Source organism: Neodiprion fabricii, chromosome 2 (genome assembly GCF_021155785.1).
Source record: "Neodiprion fabricii isolate iyNeoFabr1 chromosome 2, iyNeoFabr1.1, whole genome shotgun sequence".
NCBI classification, from domain to species: domain Eukaryota; kingdom Metazoa; phylum Arthropoda; class Insecta; order Hymenoptera; family Diprionidae; genus Neodiprion; species Neodiprion fabricii.
The window spans coordinates 14,421,837-14,431,712 of NC_060240.1; the positions used below are offsets into that span (position 1 = coordinate 14,421,837).

At 37.7% G+C, this 9,876-nt stretch overlaps 1 protein-coding gene across 4 annotated transcripts; it reads right to left on the reverse strand.

Moving 5' to 3' along the window:
• Positions 1-3,594: 3,594 nt before the first annotated feature.
• On the reverse strand, positions 3,595-9,148 carry LOC124177009 (ATP-binding cassette sub-family G member 1-like). 4 transcript variants are annotated; one of them, XM_046559010.1, is made up of 12 exons: positions 9,022-9,145; positions 7,953-8,854; positions 6,445-6,761; positions 6,074-6,247; positions 5,795-6,005; positions 5,599-5,712; positions 5,354-5,505; positions 5,120-5,288; positions 4,916-5,016; positions 4,691-4,846; positions 4,127-4,245; positions 3,595-3,876 (listed from the first exon to the last, which is right to left on the reverse strand). In XM_046559010.1, the coding sequence occupies exons 2-12, from the start codon at positions 8,104-8,106 to the stop codon at positions 3,648-3,650; spliced, it is 1,896 nt and encodes a 631-aa protein (XP_046414966.1). In that variant the 5' UTR covers positions 8,107-8,854; positions 9,022-9,145; the 3' UTR covers positions 3,595-3,647. The 4 variants fall into 4 exon arrangements, 3 of the variants coding, with proteins under 3 accessions (XP_046414966.1, XP_046414968.1, XP_046414967.1); XR_006869499.1 differs by lacking the exon at positions 3,595-3,876 and adding an exon at positions 4,329-4,577 and having other exon boundaries at positions 9,022-9,148; XM_046559012.1 differs by lacking the exon at positions 4,127-4,245 and having other exon boundaries at positions 3,632-3,876; positions 9,022-9,147.
• Positions 9,149-9,876: the final 728 nt, after the last annotated feature.

Below are 9,876 nucleotides of genomic sequence, written 5' to 3' on the forward strand. Positions count from 1 at the left end.
CACACTGTCATGGCAGTTGGGTCAAATGCCTCACAAACGTCGCAGCCCACTCTGACGGCGAGAATCGAGCCTCGACGCCACCTGGCCATTCATGGACGAACGAAGTAGATGGCGAGAGCTGCCAAATTCCCTCGGCACAGCTTCAACTTGGGACGAAATTCTACCTTACCGGCTGACCACGGTATCGATCCCTCGTATTCCAAACTGCAATTCTTACCGACCTCGCGCGTTTGACTCAACAATGGGATCATCATTTCCTTTTACTCTCACCAAAAGCGTAGGACTTACTTCTCTTTGATTATAGCTATCAAGATCGGCTTGGTAAAATTTTTTTAGATCATGGAGTTTTATCAGCATATCAGTAGCACTCATTTTTACAGGGTAAAACAAATCCACAGAACAGTCATGAGAACAGCCCGGCAAAAGACCCCGAAAGCTCGTCTTAATCGTTAAATTCATTTTAGGTACGTGAAGTTCTTTAAAAAAATCACCAATTTTTTCATGTCATAGAATATATAAAATGGGAGATTTCATGTTTGAAAATTTGTTATTATTTATATTTCGATTTTAGATGATCATTTCTTGATCAATTTTTTCCAAAATTTCGTTTTTGTTTCATAAAGTGCGTATTAATTTTGATTGATTAATCGGAATTGAATGAAACAACTTACAATCGCTTCTTCTTTTAATGCTCTAAAAAGTCACTTGTCTAACTTTCGACGATACGTTTTACCGTACTGATGCTATTTGCAAGTAAACAAATGAATAAGCCTTTATTACAGTTTTTAAACATTATTATCTCATAATTTTTTTTGAGATTGGCTATTCTTGATCAAAACGGTTCTGTCCCAAGAACATTCTAACATTTTTTTTCCTTAATTAACGCTATTATCTTTAAATTGTTATCAATTCACATGCTCAAAATGATCAATCGATTGATTACTTTTGCTCGACATAATGGCATTTACAAAAAAAAAAATATTATCATTACTTATGCCATTTGTTGGTGATAAATATGTTGAAAAAAATTTTCGTGATCAACATATTCTTTTTTACTTTTTCCAATCGATATGAATTACATTTCATCCAATATTATGTTAAGTAATTAAAAAAATCGATTTCTGTAGATAATAATTTTTTCCACTTTTCAATATACTTGATACTTTACTGCTACACCACGTGTAATCTAAAAATAACTCAAAAAATTCATATATATACTCGAACAAGTGGAATTTTATTATTATACAATATAATTTTGTTATTCCAATATCGAATCATAGACAAAAAGAACACGATACATGTAATTTTGGTTGAATTAACTGAATGTGTCAGTCGGAATTTTGATTAGTATGTATGTATTTTTTCATTGATTCAGGTTTTTTTAAAAAAAATGACACTAATCGCGATCGCTTGTTTGTTTATTGCAATCCTTTTTTGCGTAAGTGATATAAGACTAATGCAATATTGCGAAACTTGAAGATAAAAAAAAAATCTAAATGACTTTTCTAATATCCAGATTATTCATAAAATTCCTGTGTTCGAAGTATGTTTCGATTTTTCGAGTCATCCTTAAATTATGTGTCATCAAACGCACAAATATACCGACAAGTGAACGACCTCCATTCTAAAGAATTTTACAAATTATCTGATCAAAAACGTCTTTCATACTTTTTTTTCATTACTTATTTTTACTTTTACTTCTCGGCAAATTTTGGTAGTTGTTCATCTCTTTTACAAAAACCGAAGTGCGCAAGATCGTAATAAAAAGACAGGTGGTTACAATTAGTGTCATCTATTTTATAATATCTGATTCGATGAAAACATAAACACGTTAAAGGTCCGACAGAAATATCTAACATATTCACGGCTATTATACCGTAGGAGGTTAACGATGCGAACGTCTGTCGCCAGCAGATAAGCAATCGACGTTACATCTGGGTACAAGATTTCACTTCGGTTGCCTATTTGCCGGCGAAGCATTGTGTGCATCAACCATATATGATTTTCGCCTGAGTTCATCAAAATAACTAAATGGTTCCTACCTATGTAGATTTTATGTACCTATAAAATACTTTTTTTTAAATATAATCTTTAAAAGTAAAAACTATCAGTAGAAAAATAATTCTGAGGGTCTGGAAATTTTCTTACAAACAATTTGGTTTGTTTTTTTTTTATTTCTTACCAACCAAATTGATCTCAACAATAAGAAGTTTTTCTGTGACACCTTAAACGGCAAAATGTAGAAAAGGAAAAGTATAAGAACAAATCACACGGAATAAAAAATTTTAAAGCTTAGTTTACCAAAATTGTTTGGTCTGATTTATAAACAATGATTGTAATGGAGAAAAAAAATGCTAAGGTATTCTTGAGACAAAACCGTTAGGATTTATAAAGAAAATATAAAACAATGTTGAGTTATTGTTGAAAAGCTATGACAAAGGTTTTTTAATTCGTTTCCTTGCAAACAGCGGTGGTATGATTGTTATTACAGCAAGGAGTTAGGGATATGAATATTAAGAACTTTAACTGACAAAGAGATTGCAATTTGTTTCATTCAATTCTAATTATTAGATCGAGTCTCTAAAAAAAATTGAGCAAGAAGGGGCCAGCTAAAATCGAAATATAGAGAAAACATTTTTTCCGGCATGAAATTTTTCTTCTTACAAGTTACAATACATAGACCTATACCTATTTATTGTTCAAAAACATACAAATTGTTACTTTATTCAAAAATATTAAAAAATAATTATAATAATAAGTACTTTTTTAATCAAGTTCTAAATTAAAAATTGCTAAATGAGGAGCGTCACGACTTGGGGCGGGGCACAAGAAACTATGATATTTTTGTGACGTAATTTAATGATCACCCCTGATGATTTTGCATTACGGAAATAATCGGAAAGTCGAGAAGTAAAGTATCTCGGTGAACTAAATTTCTCGCGTAAAATTAAACTCTGGACAAAATTTCCCCTCCGCACAAATCTTTCCAAATACAATCTCCCCTTCATAAAATGTCCCCGGACGATTCTCCTTTTTTTAAATCTCCAGGATAATAAATAATAAATAAAGTAAAATAAATAAATAGATAGAAATGAATAGCCGGGAATCATGTCCGGGGGAATTTCGCAATAGGGTAATTTTTTCTGGGAGGGAATTAGGTCACGTAGATATTGTCCAAGAAATTAAATCTGGGGAGAATCAACCCAAGAGGATTCAGTCCTAGACCCGAGAAGTAGGATCGAATAAATGTAGACACGATTAAAATATCAGTTTGATGTTCATTGTCAAGTTATTGGTTTGAAAGATAGAGACGAAGTGTACGGTTCAAGAAGTAAGTGAGTTAGTAATTTGGAATTAGCAGAATGAAACGAGGATGGGTGCAGTAAGCAAACTACAAGATCAGGGTTCTGGGAATGAGAGAATAAAATCATATAAAAGATTGTTCAGTCTAATGAAACGAATTAAGAGGCTTCCAGGTGAGAGAGATGGTACGCCATCATCCCTGTTAGCCAAGCCATCCATTCATTTACTGCCTGTAAAGTCACTAGACATATTTCAGATGTTCATGGTTTTTTTTTTCTTCTCCTTTTTCTCGTCAAGTAATAAAAACTATATATTCGAAATGCAAATATTTAGTTTATGAGATTTTATTTCGTAGCACGATACAATTTCCAGCGAAGTAATCCATAAACGGATATGTGCAGTGCGAAGATCCATACAGTCAGAGCTAGAGCCAGAACGTAAAATGGTGCTGTAGGCATGCCTAAGTTCGAGAGAATTTTTGCCGGTAAACGAATGGGACAAAAAACCTCCGAACAGGGCAAATTTTTACGGGAATTCCCGTACAACGCCTGAAGAACTCCCTCAAAAGCGTATCTGCAATACCAACCCACGGTTCACGTTAAGGTATCGAGAGGAGATTATTTGAATTATTCATACGAAATTATGAAGAATATCCCAATATGCCACTAATAATAAGCCTCCGAAACTCTGTGTCTTCGGTTTTGAAAGTTTTACTATTATATTTTGGAAATTAAACATCGTTGCATTTCCCAGAGTTAGCGCGCCTGCTGTAGAAAGAGCAGTCTACTTGGTTAAAGCTATTGACGCAACAAAGAGTACAAACCGGAAGTAGCTGATGCTACAAATAGGCCGAAGATATGCCGAAACTTCTCCAAGTCTAAGGAAAAATCCGGCAAATAAAAACATCGGGATGTTCAAAGCTGGTACAACAAAAACGCCCACCTGAAATAAATACGATTGGTTGAATAATATGAAACGATTATCAACTTTTCCCACAGTAAATTTGTAAACCATAAATTCATGACAAATTGTTAACCGTCCAACAGCAGTATACTGGTATCAAAGGTAGGTGTATGCTGAAGATTCTTAACCGTAAACGTTGCGGTCGTATAAACTGCTAGTACAGCTTAGCTGAACCTCTATTTCAAATTTGGCTTCTCGATTCCTCTAGTTATGACCCTGATTAACGTCAATTGAGACCTTCGCGGCTGTCTGAGCACCAGCGACGCTGATACAGTGTGAAATAACACTTTTAACCCACGTACTGTAAACTTCTGCGATACAAACACGGGGACTATCATAAATGGTCTTCGGTCGGAGTGTAAGAATCGTGATACGTTCATCCCAATAGTTTTTAATCAAAATATTATCGAAGATATTGATGTACCTGTGAGCCGCAAGCAGCTCCAGCAGCAATGCCAAAAGACTGAGCGAGCATCGTCAACAGAACACAGATGAGCCAGACACGCCATATCCGGTCCAATTCAAGGGGCTGCCCCGTTAGCCAGTAGGCAAATATGAGAAAGCAGGTTGGACAGAGAACCTAGAGACCACAAAATAATTATTCATTGAAGTTAGAAAGCCTAGGAAAGTACTTTTTGACTCATCCCACCTGCACTTGAATATCTGCTAGAACTTTTGCCATATAGTACGATTGCAACGAGTACCAGTTGTTCATGTGTTCTCGGAGAAATACTGCAGCTTCGATTGGAACTGCAGAAAAGATGATGCGAGTGACAGTGATTTCGTCACGTTCGCAATGTGTCGCAATCGAGAAATTGAAAATTGCTAATCGTGAAGATAACTGCAAACTTACACATCTGTACAGCTGGCATGGCGTTACCGAAGAATAGAAACAACAGAGAAGTAAAAATGTAAGCGTTGTTGCTTTGAAATCTGGCTGCGTTGCTTCCAAAGTCATAGAATACAATGCCAACCAGAAGTCCGACCATCAGATGAGCAACGATTCTGAGTTTTGTCAACATCTGCAGGGTAACGTAAAATGATGTAACTTTTAAACTTATAAATGATGTTAGTTCGATCGCCTTACATTGTCTCTTTGTATACAGATCATCGCTCTTTTGAAAAGGATGAGGAATTGTTTGCAGTGGGACACTGGATAAGTTCTTATCCGCGAAATTTCGTCCTTCTCCTTGTTAAAATAACCTGGCGGTGGCCTGGAACCGTTCGATGTTTGGTGCTCTGCAAAATTAATACAGGAAATAAGGTGAAAACTTTGAAGAATATCGACGTAGATGACTTGGAATTGGTGATTTTTGGTCTGACTATACTTACTAACTTGAGGATCGCGAGTAGATTCCAGTTGTAGTCTGGCTGCCTCGTATTTTTCGTTGCTCACGTCTCGCAATCTCTTCAAATTTTCCTTTGGTGTCGAAACTACATCCAGTACTGCATGGAAGCGAAACAATCAAGTCCGTGATTCTGATGAAAGTTACTAAACAAGGTCAAGCCAAGACAAAAAGTCTCTTACCGAATTCGGCCAAGTTACAGAGCTGAGGACAAACGTGACCAGCCTTTGCAAAGCTGTCGAGAATTTGGTCTCGCGGTCCGCAGTACATTATTTGTCCTCGAGACAAGACGACGATGTCATCGAACAAGGATATCATGTGACTGCCAGGCTGGTGAACAGTGCAAACCACAGTCCGACCTGCCTCGGCAAGTGAGTGCAGCAGGGCAATCACCTGTGGCGACAAAGTCACAACTTCCATTACTGAACCCATGATTGCCTGCATCATTCGGAAAAACGAACCTGGCCTGATGCTGCACTATCTAATCCGCTCGTAGGCTCATCTAACAGCATTACGGGTGGGTTAGTTATCAACTCTATTCCAATAGACAGTCTTTTTCGTTCACCACCGCTGAGATTACCTGCAGCTGTATCTAAACTCGGCAGAAGTCCCAGCTTGCTAGCAATATCGATTACCTGTAAGGGAACGTAAAATTGTTGCGAAATTCATTGAGGCTTACCAAAACCGGTCATACATTGCAATTTCCCCACCTGTACAATGCTGGCACTGCGCAATAAAACATGTTTCAGCTACCACAGAGTTGCGAAAGCGTTTAGAATACTCGGACTTTGTTTTTGATCCTTATTCGTGGTATGAAATTCAGTCTTCTTACCGCACGTCTTCTAAGGTGATCCGTATGAGAAGATCCGAGTTTCAGGTCAGCAGCGATTTGGAGAGTCTCACGTACTGTAAGCAGGGGCAATAGTGCAAAATCCTGGGGTATGTAGCAGACCTGTCTTCGGAAGGCTTCCCTGTTTATCTCGACGCCATTAATGGTAATCGTCCCCTTGAGTTTAGAGGCTCGCAGGCCGGAAATTATGCTCAAGAGCGTAGTCTTCCCAGCACCTGAAGGCCCGATGATGGCGGTTAAACGACCAGGTCGAAAATGTCCGGCCACTGAGCAAAGAATTTGTTTCTGCTTCTGAGTACCTGTTAAGAATAGAAAAGAAAAATTACCAAAACGATGTGGTGAATCGAAACCACAGCTGCTATATAAGTTTCTTCTTCGCGGTTTACCGGTAACAAAAATATTATTCAAATTCATATCACGTCTTGTTATCCATATTCATTTCTGTTACATGAGACAGTCGCGGCTTGTCTGTCGTTTTTGGCGATTTTTGGTGCTCACTTGTTGACTAATTCTTGAAACAAATCTGATGTTTATGTTAAAATATCTCCATCGTTGTAGCAATGCAGTACCCAGCTTTTTCACATCTTCTTGACTTTAAGTGAACTACGTCTTCTTGAGCTGAAACTATCCATTTGACAAAGTATCAAGATCGCAGTTGGTGTAATTGCCTTCGTCGTTACATGGTTGATTTAGCCAAACGTGCATTTGAGCTGAGTTCAATGAGTTAGCAACTTTCGTGTTTTTGAATTTCGTTATCGATTTATGATATCAAAATTAACCTACATAATTTTATCAAACAGTTTCGAAGAGAATCAACAAATTCACGAAGATTTTGTCCTTGGTATATGAAATAGTACTAGTAATTAACTATTTATGATAAATTCAATGGTGGTATTGATTTTGCTGGCTAAAAAATGTTTACGGGTCGATTGCAATCATTTTGATGTAGTTATGTGACAGCCATATTTGAATGCAATTATATTGCACGTGCAGACATATTTTTTGGGGGCACAACATTCTTGAAGTGGTACAACCGGTTTCTTCTACTACGGTATACAAAATCGTCCAAGTTTTGCTGTAAATATTTATCACAGTTTTTCATGTTTATGATTAACTTAAATCATTTAAAAGCAGAGAAAAAATCGATTTACTGTTTTCATTTTCGAGCTATTCGATAATTGTCATTTTCATTACCGACATTTCCGACTTCCTCGGTAACTGCAGCTTCGCCTTATCGCTGTATTAAAAAAGTCTGGCCAAGCGTAGATAAATCTTAAAAGTTCTTATCATACCGCAATGTATTGAAGCGTTCTACATGACAGTCAAAGCAACTGTGTGTTTAGGGTGGGAGAATCGATCTTTGTTAACTTTTGATGCACGAATCATCGCACTTCCAATACACAGAGAGATTTGTATACCCACACTTGTATACGTTCGTGAGAAAATTGGGATCGTGAAAAATTAAAATACAATCGAATAAGAAGACTTGCCTGTGTCGCAGTCAACCGCGTAGCTCAAATTAGCGAATTCGATGACAAGTCTGGAGGTCGCGGGGTTGCCGGCCTCAATATCCAGCAATTTGCTGTCTTCATCGAGCCGCAGAATCGTACAGGTACCACCTTCTGTCAGCTGTATGGAGTTCATGATGATCGATGATCCTGATTTTCTTGGTTCCCGCGTTAGCCGGTTGTCATCCTTTTTGAACTGAGCCTCGGAGTCTTCGTACCGTATTCCGTCTAATCTTTTTATCAAATTTATCAACGAGTTGTCACTTCGAGTTGATCGAAAAGTTTCTTATTACACGAATAGCTCCACGTGACGTCGATGACCGAAAGATCTTTCGCACTTGGACTGTTATACTATCGCGGATTTCACTGTCCACCGCACTCCTCTACAGTGATACGCACACACAGTTTGTCTTGGACGCAGTGCAGAGAGCGACGGTTACACGGCTATCCAGACACGATGAGTCCAATTTTCTAGTGACCCGTTTCGCCGACAGTGGGGGGAGATAGGCCTTGCTTGATTCAGTCTCAGTTCAGCATCGAATAATTTCTTAAGCTCCGGTATCCTGACCAACGGATCGACTGGACACCAGGCCGATTTTCAGCTCGATGAACTTCTGCTGGATTACTCATCTCCGACCGTTGAGAAGCGCGAAAGGAAAGTCTCGCTGTACGGTCTGTCAGCCATGGAAAAGTATTATTCGCGTGGGAGTGAAATCGGGTGCGAAGTAACTTTCACGATGCGTGAAGCATCGAACGACTAATCACACATCCTTTAAACGGAACTAGAACCACCCTTGCCAAAGAATGTTCTCCTTTCACTTTCTGAGGCTTATGGAAAATAAGTAAAACTAGTCAAATTCTTAGTTCACGTTTCAAGTGAACGTCTAGCAATTAATGTGAGTTTGCGTTCAGGAGGATATCTATAGTCTATATACAGTTGAATAGTTCAAAACAGGCAATGTTGACATCGAATTGCGTATCAAATTTTTAAAAAATCATTTATTATTGATTATTTTTAAACAATGACTTACTACAGTGCGCCTAATACCACAATAATGTGGTGTATTGGGATTAGTGTACGTTCATTACAACAAGAAAAGTACTTTGTTGTAATATAACCAACGGTACGATGTGCTTAATCTTGGCGTAGTGAAAGCTCGGCATGCTCTGGTCTTTGCTTTCGCGCCGTAGAGAAATCCGCTCTAGGTTGCGTTACGCCACCTGGCGCCTTAACAACAGAACTATGACAAATAACACATTTTGATTGTGGTCCGAATCTATAAGTTTTCCCTTGTAAACGAATTTATACTGTAATAAGAATTTTTTCCTATGCATACTTAATCAATATTCAATTCGATTTCAGATTCCCTGCTTCGCCTCGTAATGAAGATATTTATTTTGCAGTACATATAGCGGAAATTCTTGGTTACTGATGCACAGAATCGAACAAATCTTGTTTCCTTATCTATTGCACAAAAAATAAAGCAACTGTTGATCTTTAACATATTCTTTTTCGGTGGCAATGGAAACTCGAAAGAAATATCCAGTAGCGTAAGAATCAGTAATTCGGTAACCAAAACTAAAGTTCTTGGAACAACTGGAATATCAGAATGATAAATCCAATTTTGATCTCACGTGCACATTAAACGAATGTTGAAGCTTATCAAGGATTGTGTTAAACAGTGATTAGTTTAAATGTAGATGCTTAATGAGTAAGAATTTCTTCTCTGCATGCACGATGTAAGGAGACTGTAGTGTGTAGATGTTATGTTTACCCTTTTTGAATCCTTTGCTTCCGATGAGAAGCCCGTAAGACGGCAATGCCGTCTAATAAATGAGATGCAGGTGTGCAAATCATTAATCTACGAGAGAATTTTTGTTGAAAGATGTAAATTTGAAAAACTGG